Source organism: Typopeltis vanoorti, chromosome 20, assembly GCF_054136105.1.
Source record: "Typopeltis vanoorti isolate ZY-2024b chromosome 20, IOZ_Tvanoo_1.0, whole genome shotgun sequence".
Lineage (NCBI taxonomy): Eukaryota > Metazoa > Arthropoda > Arachnida > Uropygi > Thelyphonidae > Typopeltis > Typopeltis vanoorti.
The window spans coordinates 76,880,184-76,904,095 of NC_143568.1; the positions used below are offsets into that span (position 1 = coordinate 76,880,184).

Below are 23,912 nucleotides of genomic sequence, written 5' to 3' on the forward strand. Positions count from 1 at the left end.
TTATAAAAATTCTTAACGTGATTATATTTGTGCAGCTGAAATGAATTTCATCTTTAAGTTAACTTTAGCTATAGGTGAAACAGCCTGATCTGTCGTTTGCAATAAAGAATATAATAAATAAATAATATTTGAAATTCCCTTGTATGCTTAAGAGTTAAATGTATAACATCAACGAACGAATTGTTTATTTAGTGCTTTCTTTCAGAACGGTTAATCTAATTCATATGCCCAGTCATTTTTGGCTTGTTACCTCATCATATATACAAGAATTCTCTCTCTCTCTCTCTCTCTCTCTCTCTCTCTCTCTCTCTCTCTCTCTCACACACACACACACACACACACACACACACACACACACACACACACACACACACACACACACACACACACACACACACACACACACACACACACACACACACACACACACGCATGCATACATGCACCGTCTTACATATGCATGCATGCTTTAGCATAGTCCTTTATTCATATAATTCAGTTAGCTGATAAAAATATTTTTCGTAGTGTTTTTAATAAATGAACGTCGATATATAACGAGACTTAAATACGTGAAGTTCATTTTAAGTGGATTTGTTAATTATGCATGCCACACTTTAGCAACACTGCTTGGTTTGTATTCCATGAAACAGAGCCACTGTTAACCGAACAAAGAACTCATAAAAATACAACAAAATCATCAATTCATCAATGCAGACAATTATTGAATAATATAATTAATTGATAAATGAATGGGAGTTTCATCGAAACAAAACATCGACTGACTGAAATAAGGCGTTAACATGGTTCTCGAGTAATAAGGCGTTAACGTGGTTCATATATTTTATGTAACTCTTACCTAGTAAATGTTGTAAACCTATAGCATTAGACCTGCGGGTGGGCTAGGTTTTTCACATTTTATTAAATTTGTGTATCTTTTTTTTTTGTATTTTTTAAAATATTTTACAGAAACCCTGTTCTAGAGACCAAACAATGAAAATTTTCAAGCCACTTCAGGCCTTCATTTGGGAAGTGGTCTTCCCTGCTTACTAGAAGATGAAGTTCATCTCATTTAAAAAGGATATAATTTTAAAAATTCAACTCAATTTAAGAAATTATTGAATAAAGATCAGTGCTAACTTCGATATAATATCACTGCACGTGTATAGACAATTTCGATCGTAAATATACCCGAATAATAATTCGGATATATCTCCGAATTGGTTATTATCCTATTAATCATTTCATTATATTGAGTAACTAATGTAATTGCAAAATTAGATTTCTCTCTCTCTCTCTCTCTCACCCACACCCACTCACTGATTTCCTCTCTCTTTGTTTCACACACACACACACACACCCTCCCCCTCCCTCTCTATCTATCTCCGTCTACGTACGCACAGCTGAATTCTTTTAGCAGAAATACTCTTTGCCGACGAATGACATCAATTTGATTATATAAAATGATATTTAGTTCTGGATAAGCTAGTAATCATAAAATGCATTTTTTTCTATTTGTTAAAAAAAAGAAGAAGAAATACTGTCAAAATTCTCTATAAATTTTGACCATACGACATCAGTGCAATACCCACAGTTCATATCCTTACCATTTGGTTTTGGTCAATTTACTTCTACAAACTCGACACGCATAAAGATAATTTATACAAAGAAACAAAATGAAAATCAGTTAATTGAATTATTACAAAAATCGTATTGGCAGTACTGATATGTTGAATTTCTATAAAAAGCTGCTTTTCTATAACATAATAATAATAATAATAATAATAATAATAATAATAATAATAATAATAATAATAACAGCATTGAAATCCAATTCTCTTCATGACACAGGTGATTTCATCAGTCGTCCAGATCTGCTGCGTGCAAAGGTGGCGGTGACAGTGGACAGAACCCGTCAATATGGTTTCAGTGCAGATTTGGAAATGCAAAGCGATGCTTCCCATAAACAATACACACCAACGGTAGAAATTACTTGGCCAGGAAGAGAGACTTTCAGAATACATGGTTCGGTAACACATCAGTCGGGACCAAAGGAACAAATAAAAGTGGACATACAAGCGAATAAGCCACAAAATGAGCCTTTCCAAATATCAGGTAAGCTGAATAGATACGTCGAATTACTTCATGATTGTATCTTGTTAGCTTGCAGAAAATAATCACATTTAGACTCTTACTGCTAAACAAACACACTGTTATAAAAAAGAGTGCAATGAAGTGTTAGCCATAACCAGTTCTTTAGAGTATTATTTTTTCCCTCCAAATTCAGAAAGGTGGTTAAAATAGAAGTAGTTAAAGAGAGACTGAGTAATAATTTTCCTTAGTTAAACTATTATTCATTTTAATTTTAAGATATATTTACTCCATCTCGGTGCATATGGAAAAAGAGATCCACCAACAAGGATTGTTCACTGAGAAGGGACAATATTTAGTTATCATTATTAGGCCTATTCATTTCAATGTGAATATTGTCAATATACTTTTTATTATAATCATCGCACATGCGAGTTATGTCGGGATCGAAAGTATATTAGCACGGTGTGGGACAAGAGGTTAAGAAGATAGGAAGCACCTACTGAAATTTTCTCTGAACATAAGCACAATGGAAGTGAGCTAAGTAGAAGTGTATTCGGTTGGTTTGAAGTTGGACCGTGAATGAATGTGATCAGAAGCAGTTGATTACGTTCTCATAGGAAAGTGTAGGAAGGACGGAAGCCAGCTGGAGAATATATACTCATGAAAATACCTAAAGAAAAAATGGATAGATTTGATATGATGTAGTTTGAGTTATTAGAGAAAGAACTAAGTATATAGGGCTAATCACACTGTTTTATGCGTATTAATTGGATGTATTCTTCCACAAAACAGGAAAGTCTGTTTTGCGGATTGAAAAATCCAAGGTTCTGGAAGGAAAGCTCCTCATCTTTATTTCCCTCTCCACATTTTAGGATTTTGATAATTTTTTCTATCTCAAGTACTGTACTGATATGTGTTCTTGATTGCATTTTCCTCTTGAATATTTTCTGCCATTTGCCTATCGATGCTTGTTTCATTCAAACTTCTTTCAAAATCAGTATAGTACTTGAGATAGAAAACATTATCAAAATCCTAAAATGTGGAAAGGCAATTCAAGATGATATTAGACCAGAAATGTTCAGATATGAACTTTGCACTCACAAAATCCAAAGGCAATCCATTCCAATCACGCACCACCCTCTGAGAGAAAAATCTAGTCCTCACACCCTTCTTGACGGCCATCATTCGCAGCTTCCAAGGATGCCCCCTCTCTTTCTTTCCACACCCTCCATAAATTGAAAAATTCCATCAATTGAAATCCTGTATGACCCTTTCAGAAGTTTGTACTTCTCAATCATATCACTCCTCTTTCTCCTGTTTGCTAGTGTCTGCAGTCTACAAATTCTCAATCTGTTTTCATATCAGTATTCCACAATCCTGATATCATTTTTAACACTCTCCTTTGTACTCTCTCTAATATATCAGAATCACAACGTAAACTAGGAGACCAGACCTGCGCACAATAGTCCAAGTGAGGTCTTATCAAGGCCTTATTATGTGAGCGTTGGTTTCAGCATTGCAATTATCTTTTGAGTTGTATTTGCAAACTCTTTACCACATGGCCCCTAAACTTCAACTAAGTATTTATATTCTATATTCTTACAAAAGCCTTTCCTTGAATTTTGCTTAACTAGGGTATTATGTAAAGTACTTGGGATAGGCTTTTTTCTTTTTCGTGAATGCGTCTTTAATATCTTACATCGACAACGGAGTTCTGATTTTTCTATCCCTTCCGACAACTTTTGCACATGCCTCTCCAGCTGAATAAATGAATGTTTTCTTCGAAGTGCCACTGCAATGCCAAAGTTTGGTTCTTGTTTTTGAACTCTTTAATTTATTCTCGAATAACGGGTTCACCTATAAAAGCTGAACTTATAATTCCATAGTTTTCTAGTCAATGTGATATTTATTTTTACCTTACTTAGAACTAAGTAATGGCCACTTCCAATTTCAAATCCTCTGTACATTCTTGCATCCTGAATCAGTGTGTGAATATCACTATTAAGGATAATATAATCAAAAAGGCTTTTCTTTTGTGTTGTGAGTTCTCTCCATGTGATTTTGTGTAAACGTTTCTGTTAAAATACAGTGTAAATAACGACTAGTCTGTGTCCAGAAATTCAGCAGGTACTTACTATTATTATTAGCTTGCTACAACATTTTCTATAAAATTTCCCAAAATATTTCTGTATGCCTAGTATTCATTTCTTACCTTGTTGTGTATATCTCCCACAAGGACCAGCTTTTTTCACTTTCTTTGTTAGCTGCCTGCTCTAATGACTGGAAAAATTCCTGCGCTTCTTCCATTTGAGAACCTTCGTTTTGGGACCATAGGTACAAAGAGGTATTTCATTGTCCAATTCCTCGTTTTGAAATTTACTCACATAACTCTACTTGAAATTGAAACTGCCTGAAAGTCAAGAAATGTATTTTCGTATTCGGTGTCGAATGCTGTCGCTACGCCTTAATTTTCCTGATCACTATTGTTTGAATATAGCACCCTATATCTATATTTACTCTTCTTCGTTTCAGTAATACAAATTATTCAATGTGATACTTTCCCAGTTCTTCTATCAGTTCAACTGCGTTAATGCTTATTATGTTGATAAACACAGACTAGTCGTTACTTCAAGTCTGTTAATATTGAGATTGTTCCAGCAGCTGCCATTTTTCATTGTTCGCCCGTTCCCTGATGATAAAAGTGAGCCTTGTTTGATCAGAAGACACCCTAGCCAGCATCGAAATTTCATCATGAAGGTTCCCTCAGTATCTGTCGGATGCTTACTAATGACATGCCACGAAAAGTGAGAACGGCATTAGGTTACATGTGGAGAGGCATAAGGAATGCCTCTTAATGAGTTTATTAATTAGTTTAATAAGGAATTAGCATAATTAGCTTAGAAAGGTTAATCTTAATTAGGTTAATGAGGAATTAGGTTAAAGGTTATGTGGAAGTCCCCTCCAGATTATCTAGTTTTGACCCTTAAGCGACCTAGAATAATCAGTGCCTTTAGAAATGCGCTGTTCATCTTTTAGACATTTAACGAGTTTTTGATGACTGGGACATCCCAGCTGCAAACACAAAGTCTTGCTATATTAGGCTGATATCATTCTAACATTGTTGTTTGGTTGTGAAACTTCGACCACATACCTGAAAAAACACGACCAACGCTGTCTTCGAAGAATCCTCAAAATTCAGGCGTGAGTACTAACATCAATGTTTTGAGTGAACTGCACAAATATTAGAGTAATGATTATTAACTTAACTAGATTCGTTATGCCATACATTAGCATATACTCCCTTTCCAAATCTTACCTTGGAATTGCAAAAAAGGCCAAAGAGCAAGCGGAGGCAAAAAAAAAAAAAAAACGCTCAGAGATAACTTCATGGCGTTTCAAGAAACTCAAAAGCAAACAAAAGAAATGAGTCACCTTGCATGGGCAAAAGTTCCAAGCACAGGAACGAATGTGCAAAAGTCATGTAGATCACGCAATGGCCTAATATCAACCGTCTCCGGACGCATCGGCCTAATATTAATCATCTCCGGACGGAGCAGCAGCTGTTTACAAGCTACAACTGCCAATAATGATGACGACTGTTAATTACTCCCAAAAAATAAATAAATAAATATGAAACGATACATATATATGTAAATATCACTACTAAAGGCAAATCTGTCGTATACAATAATCAGTACACGGGTTGAGATTTAGATAATCCAGAAGCTCTGCTAATCTGCTATAGAAACCAACCATAGAGATTTTTTAAACTATCCCAAGACTTCAATGACCGAGTTGGTGGTTGTCTCATATATGTCTTGACAATATTCGTCTACAACCAAGAGGCATTTACAAACATCCATGCCCACTGTGGGATTCGAACCCATTCATAACCTAGACCTATTATTTGAAAAGCGGATATTCCAGGTACTCGGCCAACCAGGAAGACAAATATTTATCACAAAAATAAAATAAATAATTCAGTTAACGCTTTTATTCCCTTATAGGGAGTAGAGGAGGCCTTTTAACATCATCTAGCATTTGGATACTGAGTGGGCAGTTCAATCTCCACCGGTAGCCAATCAGAAATAACTAGCCCATGACTATCACTAATTCTAATTGGCAACCCATGAAGAGATCTAACAGTAACATATCATGTTAGGGTTCTCTGAAATAATATGGGTTCTTTTTTCATATCTGGGCATGGGCAAGCGAATTTTTTTACCTGGAAACTTGGGTTTTTCGTCCAGTAAACTCATTTGCTTGCCCATGTCAGATATCAACTAACTAAGATATCAACTAAGAAAAAGTTTCTCCAGTCGGCGAGTAGACTTGAACTGAAGTCTATCTTCAGGTTCCCTAGCGCAGAGGATTCAAGCGCCACTTCCATCGAGCTATGCACGTCTTGAAAAGGCCTGTCTAGTTCAGTGGAATAATAGCATGCTTTTATTTAATAATAGTATTAAATTAAATACTAAATATGAATTCCGTATTACAATAGTAACGTTTTTATTTTCTTTTTCTAAAGGTACATTAGACAAGGAAGGTGGAATTCAATGGACTAAAGATTCGAAGTTTAAAATCCAAACTGATTTCAGAATAAAGACGCCAATAATAACTGCAAGAATTCGCGGTACTACGGAAAAGCATGGCAAAATATTTTCAAAGGATACTGCTATTGAATACGTAGTGCCTGGTTACAGTCGCCATACCTTCAAACTCAATTCTAAAGTGCAAAATCTTAGTACGCAACATCTTATTAAAGTAACATCAGTTACTGAGGTTCAAATGTCACAGTATCCAGAATATAACTTTCAGCTCAGCTGGGATTTACAAAGAAAGCCAGGGGAACATTTAGAGAATGATGTCACTCTACGATATGGTGAAAATCTACATGACCAACAGCATTTTGTACATTTTTTCCAAGTGAGTACACTTGGAGGTAAATACTGGGAGAATGAACAGGCGAGTTCCAAGAACAAAATTCTTCTCAAAGCACCAGCTTTGGATATTGACTTTGCACTGAACTTGGACACAGAATGGGATTTTAAAAGCAATCCTCGATATCTTCTTAAGACTGACGTGAAGTTTAATAAAGAGCAATTACTTATTGCAGAAGTGAATTCCCAATATCAGTATACCAGACCTATTAAAGCGAGTGTGAGCTACAAATTCGAGTATCCTGGAAGACAGATCATTTACAGAGACGAATTAGAAGAACGTTCCCCTAATGAATTTCATGGACAGAGTTTCTTACAGTGGCAGAAAGGATCACATCGTACTTTGAATTATCTGTACAAGAGAAAGAGCAATGACGCTAAGATTCATCATGAACTTGAGTTCACCTCTATTGATCCTAATGGTCGTCCTGTTTTAGAGAAGAAATTTGTGTACATACAGACAAATGACGGTCTTGACATTCGTTCTCAAACCTCCTATAAAGGAAAAACGATATATTCCTATGACTTGAAATATCACCCTTCAGGAGCAGAGCTCAACTTGAAGAGTCCCTTACTGGAAGGGCATATCAAGATGAGACAAACAGATCGTAGTCGCTCGACACAGTTTGACTTTCGCACCAAGACAACCCCTCCAAGGCATATTACTGGAACAGTAAATCGCAACCACGAACCTACCCGTCATATTATTAATGCTGATGTCTCTTGGGATGCCGACAGAGATCCATCTCGTAAACTAACCACTTCTGCAGAACTTAATCTGTTTCCAGAAAAACGCACTCTTCACACGAAAATAAATTATGCTGATTCTCTCAAAGTAGACTACAAGAGCGAAATCACCTACGATTTCCTGCAAGGCCCTCATAATATTCAGTTGTCGGTAGAAGGCGATTACAATTACCCTATATATGCAACTTTCCATTACGACATCACTGATGAGACAATGAATTCTCTACTAAGCTACAAGCATAATAACGTCGAAAAATTTAGGACCCAGGCCACAGGCAAGTTTAAGAGAGTGGGAACACGCATTGAAACGGCTGGTAAGCTTACTGTGTCTTCTATTTACCATCACCTTGACAAAAAAGAAATTTCATACACTCACTCGTCTGAGTTTACCCCAAATTCAAGGATACTGAATTTTGACGGACGCCTACAGATGGCACATAAAAAAACCTACACAGCCAAACTGGATTACTCTCGCACTCATCACTACGGAGCAGGGAGTATCAGGGGTCGTATTCTGATCACCACACCCCATCCTTCTTGGAAATCCGAACAGGCATCTATAAACGGCGAGTACAATGCCAATTCATTTAACTTCAACCTTGATATATCTCCAAGTACAGGAAAGAAGTATGAGGTAACGACATCTTTGGAAAACAGAGGTCATGGCGTTAGCATGAGATATCTTATGAGGACGCCTCACCAAGCTTTGCGTGCTCTCAAGTATGAAATTGCTTACGAATTTAGTACAACAAAGACTGCTTTCAAAAACCTGTTGGAAGTGAACAGAGAGAAGAAATATGATGTGAATTTTGACGTTGTTTATATCGATCGCGGTAAATTCGAAGGTCAGGCATCGATTTCCACATCAGTCACCCCATCAATTGGAGGATATGTGAAAGCAGCTAGCGATCGATATAGAATCAAATACGAAGCTGGGCTGCAGAAGAATTTTGAAGATGTGCTTTATGAAAAATTTCACTTCGAAAGATCCTCAGGAGGATTCGAGATTAACTACATATATCGACACAGAGAAACCGATCTGCTCGTCGTTAAGATTGACAATGTCATTAAGTCTGAGGATGAGAGAGAGTATACCATCAAGGTTCGAGGAATCGTAAAGCCTATGCAAGCAACCATTAACACAGTTACCACCAACAAAGGGGTACGTCCTAAAATTAATGTCTGTTTTTCGGACAGTCCCTCAAGCTGCTTAACTATTGAGGGTAACTACGAAGTTGACAGATCACGTTCCAAGGACTCCCATCAGTTGAAACTCTTTGTAAAAAACAAATCTGGTCTGGATGTCACTGTCTTCTTCTTACTGACAAATAGCGATTCTGGGATCAAGAGTAAACTACTCGTCGACACCAAAAAGAAGAAATTCGGTTACGATTTTAATTTTGAATCAAAGGACGATAGAACTGGCTATGGACTCATCATCAACCTTCCTTCAAGAGTAATGAGCTTGAAAGGAAACACTGTTACTGCTTCTGGAGCGCCTGCAGAATTCTACCTCGAGGTGCTTGCTGATGAGCAAAGACAACCTAATAGGAAATTAATAATACATGGAGTAAGGAAGACTCAAGATACAACGGAAAATTTCCATGCCGAAACGACTGTTACAATCAGCCATCCAATACTAGAAAAGGTAGGAGAAAATGTTGATACTTTATCTTTGATCATTTTTCACCATGTATAATTCTTTAAAACTTAGACATTACCACCCAATAAGTAAATGCTCCCCCTCCCCCGTTTTAAACACAAACATAGAACTACATGGAATCTGTTTCCTCTCTAAGTGTGTCAAAAGCATTTAAATTTCATACTTATAAATAAATTTACATTGGTTCTGAGGAAGGTGGTAATGTGATCTGGTGAATCCAGCAGCAGTAATCCTGGAATTTTTATTCAATCACGCCTCCAGAGTTTGACTCACGTTATTAAAAAAAACACATCTAGTATTTGCCAAATTTCCTTGAAAGTTATCATGAAGACGTTGTACTTGCTGGGAGTAGATGATGTCTCTGAATCAACAGCAAATCTTAATTTATATTCTTTGTACATTAGTGTGGGTACGCATGTTATTTGTTCTGGGGAACTGAGGGAATGGGTTAAAGCGTTTGATAATTAGGGGGAAAAAGATAAGTGTGAAAGAGACGTATAAGATAAAACTAAAACCTTATAATAAAGGAAAGGAATATTTTTTAAACTAAATGTTTGGCAAGAAGAGAACAAGTGAGTTATCCATGAAATCCGAGTAAGAGTGGTCAGAAAGGAAATAAGAACAGGTGTTCTCCTTAGCGTGTGGTAATCGAACGGCATGATCTATTATTGGAAACAGTTATAACTATGTCGACAGTAAAAGAGTCATTCAAGATTGAAGATTGGAGGCCAACATGGTAATGATTTTACGAAGTGCAATTCCACCTGACCGAACATTAAAAAGCAAAATTCTGAAACATCGTCACCCGATTTCTCAGATAAAAGGGTATCGGGTGCTGTATCATCTTTTGAAATAATAAATGAACTTGATTATTTGAAAATAAGAATGTGCCCATCGCTTTATTAAAATTTGTATGGACTGCGTCCGCATAAGTGAAACTTATGTGGACGCAGTCCACACGAGTATTAATCGTAATCTAAGATAGCCAGAATGATGCATACTGCAGAAAGAGCATAGATGAACTTCGTGAACTTATTTCTACAACAATTGATGTCGCTGCAAAAGACGTATCTTTTCTCCTCTTTACATTGTGCTATCTACTCCTGGGTTATTTTTAGTGCCGTTATTAAAAAATAAGTGTTATACACAAAGAAACTTGAACAGTTTACGAACCGAAAGAAAAGTAACGTTTTTCATTTCTATTCTTTCGGTGGCAGTTGCATCAGGCGTGAAGGAACTTATCCCAAAGCCGTTATTTTTATATGGTAATGCAGTGCAGCTTCGGAGATGAACAATTTACTTAAAATAAATAAACTGAATTGCATAAACGTACATCATTTGTGAATCGCGGTTTCTATGGCTGATTTATAGTTAAGATACAAAGCAACTAAGGCCATGATGCAAATATATTATGTATGTAAACTGAAGACGTTCTTTGGTCGGTTTACCTGTTATTAAGATGTAATAAGTGGTAAAACCAGAAATACGAAAATGGAAAACCCTTCAGCCTCTGTAAAACGTTAGTTAATGCACCTTTACCTAAGAATCCTGTAATTTTTTTTTCACTTCATACTACGACGGCATTCAAAATTCCAAGGCATTGTACATCTCTTTTGTTCTTAATGTTCGAGGATTTTTATTATTTGCAGGAACAAATCCCAACGGTGTTTAGTATGTTTAATTACAAAGTAAATTAGAAACGAGAAGATAGGCATGAATATTTTAAAACGGCACATTTTTAGCCATAATGATTACTAAACACAGCAAACATACAAGATCTATTCTAGGAATTGGACGTATCTAGTAGTGATCACACAGAAATAATTATGAGAAACTCGGCTGACGAGAGAGAGAGAGAGAGAGAGAGAGAGAGAGAGAGAGAGAGAGAGAGAGAGAGAGAGAAGAGGATTAAATTATAGTTTGCGTTTAAATTGTAAATCGGCACGAGATTTTCATATATCCCCATTATACACTATCTTACTTTAAAATCAATCAATGTGACAGTTTTTTAACTATACATATCTTCAGTTCATAAATTAAATAATAAATCATTAAATTAAATGAACTAATCGTGTTTCTGTATTATTCTATTTCAGGATTTAACACTAAAGCTGTCCAGAGATCAAGCGAAAGTTCCGTCAACCAATCCTTTGACATTGAAAGGAGAATTTGAATACTCCAATGATCCCAAGGAGAAGCTCACACTTCTAATTGCTCAGGAAGCCAATCCTTCGAACACCAACACATCGTTAACAATTAACTTCTTCCGTGAAGGTAAGCGATCTAATTTTCGATTTTAGCGAAAACACTAATTATAGTTGAATGATTTGTCCAAATACTGTATTACAATAATGACTAAATTTTAAAACAAAAGTTACTCATGATCACTAAGTTTGAATAAAATATTCTAATGTGATTATTTTATGCGAAAATATCATTCTTATAATACGCATTTTCGAAGTGATAAGACATAACACCTAACAACTTCCTTAGTTATCAAGGAAATAATCCAACTAACTAAAAAAAGTTTTGAATAAACTAGTTTGAAACTATTCCAAAATTTATAAAAAAAATCTCGGTCTTATATATATATATATATATATATATATATAATTCATAATTTATATTCAAAGATTTAAATTTCATTTCACCAGACTATCAGGTAAAGATATTTTCTAAATATAGATTAGAAATAAATGAAATATCCTATGATTGGTTTAAATCTTATCTGCATAACAGTAAACAGTACATCAGTTATGGGATCTTCAATAGCAGCAAAATTTGATAGGTAAATAATCTGTGTGAGTACAAACATTTGGGCAAAATGATATCGTTTGCTGATGACACTGCATTAATATATAGCGACACCGCCTTTGGGGATTTAGAAAACCGGATTAACTACGATATGTTGAATTCAACAGTGGTTTAACAATAATGGCCTTAAAATTAACACCGTTAAAACTAAACATATACTGTATATTTCGCCTTAACAGATAAGCAAGAACGCAATATTACTATAAAATGGCATGAAATTAATTGTACCAGTATTCAAAATTGTAATTGTACTTAATTAAAAAAAACAGTAAAGTATTTGGGCCTGTATATCGATAGCAACCTGAAATGGAACTCTAATATCTCATTTTTAACAAATTTTGAACAAATTTATCAAATAATCTCCATACCTGTTGGTTTGGAGATTACTACAACAATCTCCTTTTGATTCGAATACTACAGCTATTACATTTCTTCGCTTATTTTATTTGCATATTCAACTAGTGACCTGTTTACCATTCTTAACATTTTGCCATCACAGAAACTCTATATAATTGTATACTATTTTAAATGTTTCTTTATATAATGTAGATTATGGCTTAAGTTGTGGCCAGAACTTGCTGGTATTTTGGTACAAACAAAGAAATTTTTATCACAAATCTTTTAAGTGTTTAACAACAAGCAGCTACAATAAACTACCTAACGAAATAAAGTTTGTAACCTGAATATACTTTTAGAAAAACTTGAGGGCCACCTCATGGGACTAAACAATCCTGAACTTTTATTTTAAGTGCATGGTATAGGAAATTACTCTAAATGTTATATATTATGTCTCAGCTATATGCTGTATGTTACGTGTGCCCTCATAGACAGTCGTTTGATTTTGTAGTATCTGTATCTGCTAAATTTGTATTTTTATGGTAACTATTACTGCTACAGCCCTTGGTTACACACATATTGTACATTTCCTTCTAGTCTATTTCCATTTTTTGCTCTTTATTCCTAAGTATTTTCCTTAAACTATCAATCGCTATATTATCACTTGAATAATAATTGTAGAATATCTTTATGATATATGTAATATTACTTTTTACTATCTATATTATCACTTATTGTTCTAAATTCTTATTACGTCACTATTTTATTATCTTTTAATTTGTGCTACTTCTTTAGTGGTAACAAATTTTCAATTTCCGAAAACATTATTTTTTATTACCATAATTTAGTCTCCGTTTTTAAAATGGACACTCCGTTCTAAAACGGAAAAACAGAAACTCGGTTTTAAAAACGTCTCCTTTTTCTCACGGAAAGAGTTAACATTCTTTCTGGGAGAGTAATAGTAATGCTGTTACCAGTTTAATCTTTACGTGTCTCCACTTTCGGCATATAACATATATGTGCAAGTTTCATATTGAAACCGCATCCTATTTCATACAACCTTTTGGTAGGTAACTATGGCAATATTATTAAGATTACAGCAGGATGGGGGAAAAAAAGGCGCGGTAAAATGTACACCTATTTCATATTACAAACTTTATATAGAAATACGAATACACAGCACACTGATATTATTAATTAATCAATCAATGTTAATTAATTACGAAAGGAACGATTTGTAGATACATGCTGTGCTGTGAGCAGAGATTATACAAAACCCGCTACATTCAAATACGTATATTTGAATTATTCTCAGGTTGCTGTAATAACAATACTTCAAGATTATTTCTCATTACAATCTGTAATATAATCTATCCTACACTGGTGTCCAAAAGCTAAAGACGAACTACATTTTTTCCAATATATGAAAAACTTTTCATGACTACAGCCAAATGTCATAAATTTATTGCCAGCATACCATAAACTATGTTACATAAAAAAGGGTTCTAAATTTCGTACAAATTAAATTGCAATACGTTTTTGGCAAAAGTTACACATTTCAAGGATGCAGTTAAGGAAATAATGTACAGCGCTTACAGAAAACTATGCAGAGAGACATTTCAGTATGGAATATATCCACTCCGAACTGCAATGCAACTCATACAACGTCATACCATGCTTAGCACCAAGTGATTCAGGCAAACTTGTACACTCCTTCAGAGCAAAGGATAAAGCACTTTTTGTTTTCTAGAGAGGAATTTCGAGCAGCAAGCAATGCGTCTCCCTATTGCGTCCCAAACGTGTTCCATGGGATTGAGATCTGGGGAGCATACTGGTCACTCGATTCAATTATTATCCTCGGTCTCAATAAATCCATAAAAACGAATTCTTCACCTACAGTACCACGGAACAATCGAACATGACGGTGAAGAACTTCGTTGCGATATCGTTCGCCAGTCATAGTCTTTTTTCCAGTACTTGTAGTTCAGCGCGTCCATTAAGCATAATGTCTCCCCCACATCATGACCATATCTATCCACCGCCGTATCTATCCCTTTCAAGAACATTCTCGCGATGGTAAGCAGTATCACTTTCATGACAGATCAAGTGTTGTCTATAATCAAAGGAAAGACTAAAACGACTCATCTGTAAAGAGTACATTAGCCCATTGATGTCTTGTCCAATTTTTATGGATACAACACCGTTGAAAACGTGTTGTATCCAAAAAATGCTCTACTATGAGCTGTGGATAAAGGGACGCAGACTACAGGCGTTCTGGAGTATAGGCCTACTTGTCGCAGAGTCTTGTCGCAGTTTGTCGAGATATCCACGCAACTGTACTAGAATGGAGCCGACTTGCCGTCGTGCGTCGATTAGGTATTGCTGTTATGACCAAATCTGTCTTCATGCTCCGTGATAAAGCGAAGGCGAGCTCTTAGCAAACATCTGGAACACGTTCCATTGGCTTGAAATGCTACCTAGAGCCTGGATACAAATCTGTGTGAGAATCCAAACTCTCTGGTAATATCAGTAATTCTGCGGTCTTCTTCAAGCTATCCAATAATTCTTCCCCTCGTTAAATCATCTAGATGATGTCTTTGAGACATCGAAGTTTACAACTATTCCTTCACGAAAAGAGCTTCCTTCAAACACAATCGCTTAGTATTTTGCCTTCAAAAATAGTGTTCGTCCTTAGGTTTTGGTCACCAGTAGTTTCTGCTCAGTAGTTACTGCTCCATTTAAAATATCTTCCTTTTAAAATCAAGACGGTTTAATATTTACTATAAATAATCCAAAATCTATGTTATCCATAAATGTGTCAACAACAACAATTCGATTTTTTTACTTTAGACAGGCGCTTGGATATGTTCCTGAAGCTTCACAGCGGAAGTGACGGTGACCGAACCACTTCTGGATACGTGTGGCAATGGATGACAAGATTCAACAAGAAGAGGGAGAGATATTCTCTAGTAGAAACTACTCCCAGCACCTACAACTTTTGGGTAAGTTCTGCCTAATAGAAACATGATATGTGAAAAGCTTTGATTGTAATTAACATTTAGATTGGCAAAGTTTCTTATTGTAACCGGTGTTAAGAAGTAAACCCTTACTATATTGATAAATAGCAGTATATGCTACAGTTAGTATAAGAAGAAGAATTATATTCCTATCAGAAGCAATGAGTCCATCCAAGGGTGAAAAAAAACATCTGTTAATCGATAAAGTGTGTAACTATGAGCCGTCTACTGGCTAATCGCTCGTATTTAATCCTGAGACTTTTCTTATTTTGTACATGTTCACACACAAGCGTGTTAAGTTTCATTCCTCTTTTTGTTTATTTTTTTTATTCAACGTTCTGGGCAATGTTAACGTTACAAATAATCGTTTGTAGGTCAATCGCTAATAATTAGCCTCCTCTTCACTCCTAACAAGCAATCTATTTCTTTCTTAAAAATTCCTATATCATGTGCTTCTACGACATTGCTCATTTGGCTTATAGAGTGAATGTCTGCTGACCTTGATTATGAACAAACAAAATATTTCGGTAAACGATTTTGATGAGCGGTGAGCAATGGGGAAACGTATTTGATTCACGAAGATTACTTAAATTGTAACCTATTTGTTAGTATGATATATAGATCGTGTTATATTTACAACACGATCTATATATACACAATACACAATATGTAAAATTTTCAGCAGTTTTCCATTTTCAAGAAAAACATTGCTTTTTACTCCACAGAACTATTACTGCTAGAAGAAAGACTGGGTATACGTTCGATTTTAGTCGCCAACTTACAGTCAATTTTTAGCCCTTTGTTGAGGCTGTTCCCGAGTTAGTAGATAGTTTTGTCGCAAACAAGTACAGTTTTTCGCTCAAAGCCTAAATTTATTTTGTTTTTTGGCGAAATTTTTATTTAAAAAAAAGTCAGTGGATTTGTCACATTCGAATATTAAAGCGAAATCATGCTTTATTTACTTTCCAACAACACTGAAAGGTCACCAGACCAACAGTGCCATGTGCACGAAAGTGATTAAGGAGAAAATGATCTAGTTTATCAAAAAGTTGGGGGGGGGGGGGTTGTATTCAACCAGTATGGGAAAAACAGTATGGGAAAGATTGTTTCCAAGAACAGAGGTGAATTAGAGAATGTACTTCTGTTCATTCTCTAATTAAATGAAAGAAGATTAGAGAGGCTTTTGGCCTAAAGTATTCCGCTGTTGGATATCATTCTCTTCGTAAAGAGAATGATATCCAACAGCGGCGTGTTGAAAGCAAATTATTTTCTGGTTGCATTTTCTCACCCGCCCTAACTCGTATATAATCTCGTCTTCATTTCAACCATTATCGATTGCCAAATAATATAAAACACCGACGAGTCTCTTCTGTGGAAGATATATCTGGATTTAACAACAGTAATTCTTTTTGAAGGAATAAATCTGCATAAAGAACGGTTGGTTCCATTAAACAATAAATCTCGGTTGCTAATCCTAATTTTATTTTCGCGCCAATTACGTTAGCTTTCATGAAATTTCAACTTTGGCATTTCTTAATTACCACTTCTCATCATACTTTCATACTTTTATCGTCAAAATCAGATGAACACTGTCATTACTAATTATCTTGATGTTATTATCAAATTCGATATTCTCCTAGTTAGTTCACTTAAATGACACTTCGGAAAGCTACCAAAGTTATAACTTACAAAATTCAGTACTTGTTGTTTCCTACCTCCATTCAATTCTTTTATATTAAAGGCCTTCATTCTCAATATTTTACTCTTCCTATCTCACGTAATAAACACTGCATATCATTAGAGTTTCTACAGTTCAAGCAAGTTCAGTATACGTTTCGCAACAGATCAGTAAATGTAATGAGTCATTGGTTTAACAATTCAATGAGTCTTATCAGAATATTTTAGTTTCTCGGATATATTTCTATTACAAATACCGTTCTATTATTCCAAGATTCAGAAACCTCCACAACATGAGGCACATTTCCAGTCACATTATGAAGCAATAAAATTTATTCTTTAATGTCATGGCATTTGGATATGAAATATCAATTTCTGCACATCGTACATGGATGTCGTAGCAACCACCTTCATCTGTCATGGAAAGAAGTATTTCGAGATATATTTTTCGAAATACTCTTCCACATGACTCTTAGTCAGTTGCAAGAATTTCTCCCTTCTTTCCCTTCCACATCCTTTAAAACCAATCATGAACATTATGACCTCATCCAACTCAGTAGATGCATAGGTATTGGGAATACATCCCATCACGACCACACCTCCCCACTAAACATTGCTAGTGTCTTAATAAGTTGCTTCCATAAATTTATAAGCAATCATAACCATCACAAGTGGAATTCAGCTATTTTCCATTTCTCTAATCACAGATTTTCGCCAAATCTGTACGTTTTGCCTACCAAAATTACTCTTGTTAGCTTGCTGGATTTCAATATAATTGCAATATAATTATTGCAAACAGTTTCACTCATGTATACTCTTTACTTTTTAGTATCGCCGTCCAGAAAGATCCATTGATTTTCTTTCAAAAGTGGTATCAATACACCAAAATGGGAAACAAAAGTATGAAGCAGAAGCGGACCTCAAAGTGGATGGCCACGAAAAGAAAATCAAGGTTCTCCTAGATAAACCGTCAGCGAAGGGTACATGTGGAGACATGTCTGTCTTTAATGAATCAGGTATATTTTTGATTAGTTCTGTATATACGCTATGTTTTCAACTACGATGAAATCTATATCCAGCGATCCAAACTCTCTGTGGATATTAAACGCTTTCAATTGCATTTCAGGTCTTCTCATAAGACGCTACCACTTCTGCACCAATTCTACAGGTCGCCCCGTAGTTGCATTCTCTATTGACAACTTTGTCACAGGTGACAAAGTTACAGACTTGTCTTTGACACTCTCTGAGTGGACCCCACACATTTATGACCTGCACCTTCACTGGAATCCAGCTGCTGCTGGCACTGCTATGGTAAATGTCGTATTTCGCTCATCCTTCATAACTTAAATGAGCATACATTTTAGCTAAAATAAAAAAAAGAATATTTTGTTTGTGTTTCATCTTTATGGCCATCCTTTCTATAGCTTAATTTTGTTTTTTTTTTCATGTGGCAGTTCATAAAAGATAAAAGTGCGTTATCAATAACAAATTTTAAAAAAGGTACAGATTATGAAAGTAATAAAGTCTTTATTTAATCACTTTTGTACAGTGATAACGCCTGCTATCACAAGAGATGAATCCAGACGCATTTATTCGTTCTGTTTGTCGATGCGTACATGCTATTCCTCGGCTCAATCTGGACGGAAATTATTGAAATTTAATAACTGAAATCATCCCTGCTAAAGTTTGTTGAGTCATTTGAGTTTTCTCTTCAGCAGAGTTATTTTTTTATAACAAAATAGCAAAAATAATGAATTCGAGATTTGGTATTTATAACAGCACTGAGGTTTGTCAAAGAGCATAACAGGTATCGACTGAGCGATGAAGACATAATTAGGCTTGCTTAATTTGGTTATAATCAATAATGAGCCAGCTAAGACTATGAAGATTATATTGCGTTTACTAATGCGTATAGTTCTCTGGCAGGTTTACCAGTTTTCTGGGAGGCGAAAAGATCCCAGTTTTCTTGAGGAGCCACCATCCGTACGAAATTGGCTAAAAAACGTAACTTCAGTTTAAAAATCCATTAATAAAGGATTCCACAAAATTAGTCAAAAATATGCCTACAGTACGTCTACGAGTCTGTCAAAATGTGTCAATAAATATGTCTAAATATGTCGAAAATCGCTTTGGGTTTAATAATCATTTTCTGGAGCATATACTCTCAAAGACTGTGTACCAAATATTATGACAATACAACACAAAAGATATTTCATGACTACTTGCTGATTAAACAACTTTCTTTGAAACTGGTCTATTATTTGTCAGAACTATAAGATATCACACCTCGATCTTCTAAATAAGAATCAATCCAACTGCTTCAGTCTCCCTATATCCTGGACTTCTACCGGTTCTTTTTCTTGCCATTTTTGCTTAAATACCGTTTTGCTATTTTAGTTTATGCACAATTGAATCCATGGTTGAGATATGAGAGGACTTCAATTTTATTCAAGTTTAATATCTGCATATACAAAACTGTATAAACAATAACATAATTGATAAGCCTTTTTGCGTGTTTTTTTTGTTCTCTAAGTTAATTTATTCACATTATTATATTGTCAAAAATAACTAGTCCATATCCTGAGGAGAAATCCGCAAAAGTATTTACCATCATTATAAGCCTTCTCGTGTTGCAATATTTTCGCAAAACCAAACGTTTCTGTATGTCTGGATCTATAATCTGAATTTCATCCGACCAGAAAAGAATTATCCCTTAATTTTGAAATGATGTAATTAGTAAAGTTTTTCAGATGAAAACTGAAGTTTATATTTAATTTATATTCTTCCATGAACAGCATTACAAATTATTATTGTCACATTAGTTTAGTAATGCAACATAATTGGAAATAAAGGTATTACCAAAAAAAAAAAAAGAAAACTGCTCCTGCTAAGAATAGTGTGTGTGTGTGTGTGTGTGTGTGTGTGTGTGTGTGTGTGTGTGTGTGTGTGTGTGTGTGTGTGTGTGTGTGTGTGTGTGTGTGTGTGTGTGTGTGTGTGTGTGTGTGTGTGTGTGTGTGTGTGTTTTTACCGGAAAATAAACATTTACATTTACTCGTATGTATAGATAGATATTTGCTGCACAGATGTCCCGATGTATTTCCTATTGAAACCAGTTCCGCAAGAAGAATTGAGAACAGAATTGTGCAATTTCTTTATAAACACTTCTTAAATGAAAGTAAATTTTAGTAACATTTTAGCAAACAATAGTAAAAATCTGTGTCGACCACTCGTCATGAGGTAGTGCATGTGTTTATTACTTTTATACAATTATCAAGAAACAAGTTTAATATTTGTCATACAGTTTAATACAGACTTTTAGAGAATAAATATACAAATATGTATTCCTTAACGTTCCCGATAAGATCGATTTACAACTGTTTCCATCTGCACAGGTGTACGTTATTCATGTTCCTCATATGCTGAAGAATACCAAATTCGATGCTCCAAATGAAATCATGCACAAAAGGATTCTTATTGGACAGTCATTTTATAATAAAGTTGGAAAGAGGGTCATTGAATTCGTTCAGGAGGAATCCAAAAAATTAGGAGAAGAATTAAGAACAGACACAGAAGAATTTCGTGAAATAGCAGAAGAGATCAGTGGAAATTTGCCGTGAGTTTATTATTATTATTATTCTAGAGTATGAAGAGAAAATTTTAATGTAGGCAATTCCAATAGTTTATTCTTAAAGTATGCGAATCATTTAAAATTTATATATCTGATTTTTCATACAGGTCTATCGAAGAAATCAAGGAAACATTAGAAACACTGGAGAAAAACATAGAACGAGAACTGAAAGAGTTCACAGATTATCTAGATTCCATCACCTCTGACAGCGTTAAGGAAAGACTTGCTAAAATTAAAGAAACACTGACTGAAGCCTGGGATAATTACTGTACCGAAGAGAGCCTTTGTCACAGTGTAAGAGAAGGATTCAGGACAGATGGACTTCAAGGTTTTAGCTCAGCTCTGCTAGAAGAAATCATAAATACCTACTACAAAGTTGCAACAGCCATTTCAGAATGTGTACGGGGTTAGTATCTCTCTCTCTCTCTCTCTTGTACACGTGCGCACATTCACAGTTCTGTGAAAAGCTCACATGAAAAACAAATCACGCTCGTTTTCCTATATACCCATTTATATCGGTAGTCATGTGTCTGTGACATACAGGCAGACCTGTTTGACAAATTATCCTGTAAACTATATGTAGTCATTTGAAAATCATTTAATTGATAATTGTAGCGAGATTGGAAAGGATTGTTACTCTAGCAAAGATTACGGTATTTGAAAGATCCAAAAGATTTGTTTATAAAATAGCATTAGAAATATAAAAATAGTCGCAAAAAAAAAAAATTACCAAAAAGACATCTATAGCCGTAAAGCAAATAAATTGTGCGGCATTTCAAATCCTAACAAGTTAGAAAATATATGTGCAATGTAACAACGCTGACGTATTCGTGATGTTAAAATATGTTACTTAATGACGTTTAATAAGCAGGAAACGAGATTTGTGTGAAATGGTAAGTGCGAGGTTGCGCTCTCGACTTGATATCTGGTGGGAATGGCTGAAATCTTCGGCGCTAATAAGTAATTTCAGAGAGCAATTACTCGCTTAACTGCCACAGTGAAAAGTGTATTCTGGTCTTCGTGCAAAGTGGCAATTATTAATGTCCAATTACAACAACAACAAAAAAAATTTGGCGGACATTTTCCCCTCACATTTTTAAATAATAATCAAATTCAGTTTATCCGTTCTCGAGTTGTTTAGAACACTGGGACAGACAGACATAATGTATTTTGGTCTTCTGAGTGCAGTGCTTCCATGGCGTAGTTAGCCGTGATGATGACGTTTTCAACAGAAAGTCAACTAGTTATTCCCATACGGAAATAACTTTGTGTGTGTGTGTGTGTGTGTGCGCGCGCGCGCGCGCTTACAATGGGTTATTTGTGCATAACATCTTTTGTATAGCGAAGGTTTTATGAACATGCAGAACCTTTTTTTATGTGAAACTGGTCAAAAGGAAGTATACCAAAAAATGAGATATGATTTTAGCGATTTTCTGTCTGTTATTCGAGAGCAGCCGAAGCTATGGATTTGATAATTTTTTAGTTGGTTGGTTTGTTTTGTAGAAAATAAAAATCATAAGAAATCTCTCGCTTACAATTCCAGTTATTTTTAATAACTTTTTTCATATTTTAATTTGAAGTTTAATTGCATTTCGACTTGGAAATCGACTATTTTACATAATAATGATAATGCATTTATTTCCATTATTAATGCTTTTGTTACCTTTATTTTTATAATAATAATAATAATAATAATAATAATAATAATAATAATAATAATAATAATTTACGGCTCTACCTGACAGATTATTTTTAGATTCTTCAGTAGAACTAAATTGTTCTGTGTCACCAGTCGAATTGTTGTTTGAATGATATCTTGTTTTCACTGTGTATCAATTATGTGAATAAAATAACTAATAATAATAATAACGGAAAGAAAGGTGCTATAATTATTATTAATAAAACTAGTTGATTAATTTACACAATTGATATATTTTAATATTTAAAAGAAATAAAATAGTGGTTTACATTTTAAAAAATAATTCGATAATGTAATTTATTAAATACTAAATGTATTTGCTAACGTATTTCGTACGTTCTTCTGAGAAATCTGCGAATACAATATGCTACGCTTAACTTAAAAAGATAGAATTACTAAAAGGAAACCAACTTCTAGGAAGAACTATGAATTGTGAAACACTTCAAACCATATCACCAGAAACAGCACCGTATTAGAAATTTAATTATTTAATAGATCTGTTGATGATATAAAGCCACTCTCTTTGCGAGTTTGGTTGGCACAGGGAACAGAGTGACTGCTCCCCACTGAAGAAGCTTTAAGGCGTTTGTCATCAAATATTTCTTTAAAGGAATCATTGACATTGAGGCTTACAGAAAATCTCAGGCAAATGAAAACTAACTCTTTATTTATACCACCACCACTCTCTCACCTTCACAGCTAAACCTTCAGATACTGTTGCGATATTTAGTTAAGTTAGTTATTCACATATGACGTCATTTTGACGCCATATGGTCACTCCAGCCCTCACTGGCTTTTGAGAGCGCAGCCTGCTGCTAAGAGAAGTGGTAGAATCCCTTTCTTCACATAGTTAGTAAGACAATCCCAAACATCCATGCTCCTGGTGGGATTCGAACCCGCTGCCTCTTGGCTAGAGAACAGATATTTTAACCATATCTGCCAACCAGGCCGGCTTTCAATATTTATGGCAACAAACAATCAATCACCATATTCTTTATACGAAAATCAAATTATGAACAAGAATGGAATTATTTCAGAAATAGTATATAAATAGTTTACATATATTTACAGTCATTTCTTATATTTACGAACTAGTAATGATTCAATTAAAGAATGAATGAATGAATGTTAATATAACGAATTAACATCAAAAATTTAAAGAGAAACAAAAACAGCTACTCGCTTAAAATTTGCATAAAAACTTATTTGCTTGGAATGTAAAACATTAATGGTTACATCTTAATAAAATAAACAGCATAGCATATTGTGATTGACTTTTAGATATTAATATGTACTTCAG

At 34.8% G+C, this 23,912-nt stretch overlaps 1 protein-coding gene across 1 annotated transcript in view; it reads left to right on the top strand.

Moving 5' to 3' along the window:
* Nucleotides 1-23,912, top strand: part of LOC150095580 (apolipophorins-like) — a 77,853-nt gene that overhangs the window by 28,949 nt on the left and 24,992 nt on the right. The window contains exons 19-26 of the mRNA XM_090409882.1: nucleotides 1,849-2,112; nucleotides 6,620-9,426; nucleotides 11,538-11,715; nucleotides 15,442-15,593; nucleotides 18,115-18,301; nucleotides 18,412-18,596; nucleotides 20,678-20,898; nucleotides 21,021-21,319. Coding sequence (XP_090266008.1) covers nucleotides 1,849-2,112; nucleotides 6,620-9,426; nucleotides 11,538-11,715; nucleotides 15,442-15,593; nucleotides 18,115-18,301; nucleotides 18,412-18,596; nucleotides 20,678-20,898; nucleotides 21,021-21,319 — 4,293 coding nt within the window. The remainder of the gene's footprint in view (nucleotides 1-1,848; nucleotides 2,113-6,619; nucleotides 9,427-11,537; nucleotides 11,716-15,441; nucleotides 15,594-18,114; nucleotides 18,302-18,411; nucleotides 18,597-20,677; nucleotides 20,899-21,020; nucleotides 21,320-23,912) is intronic.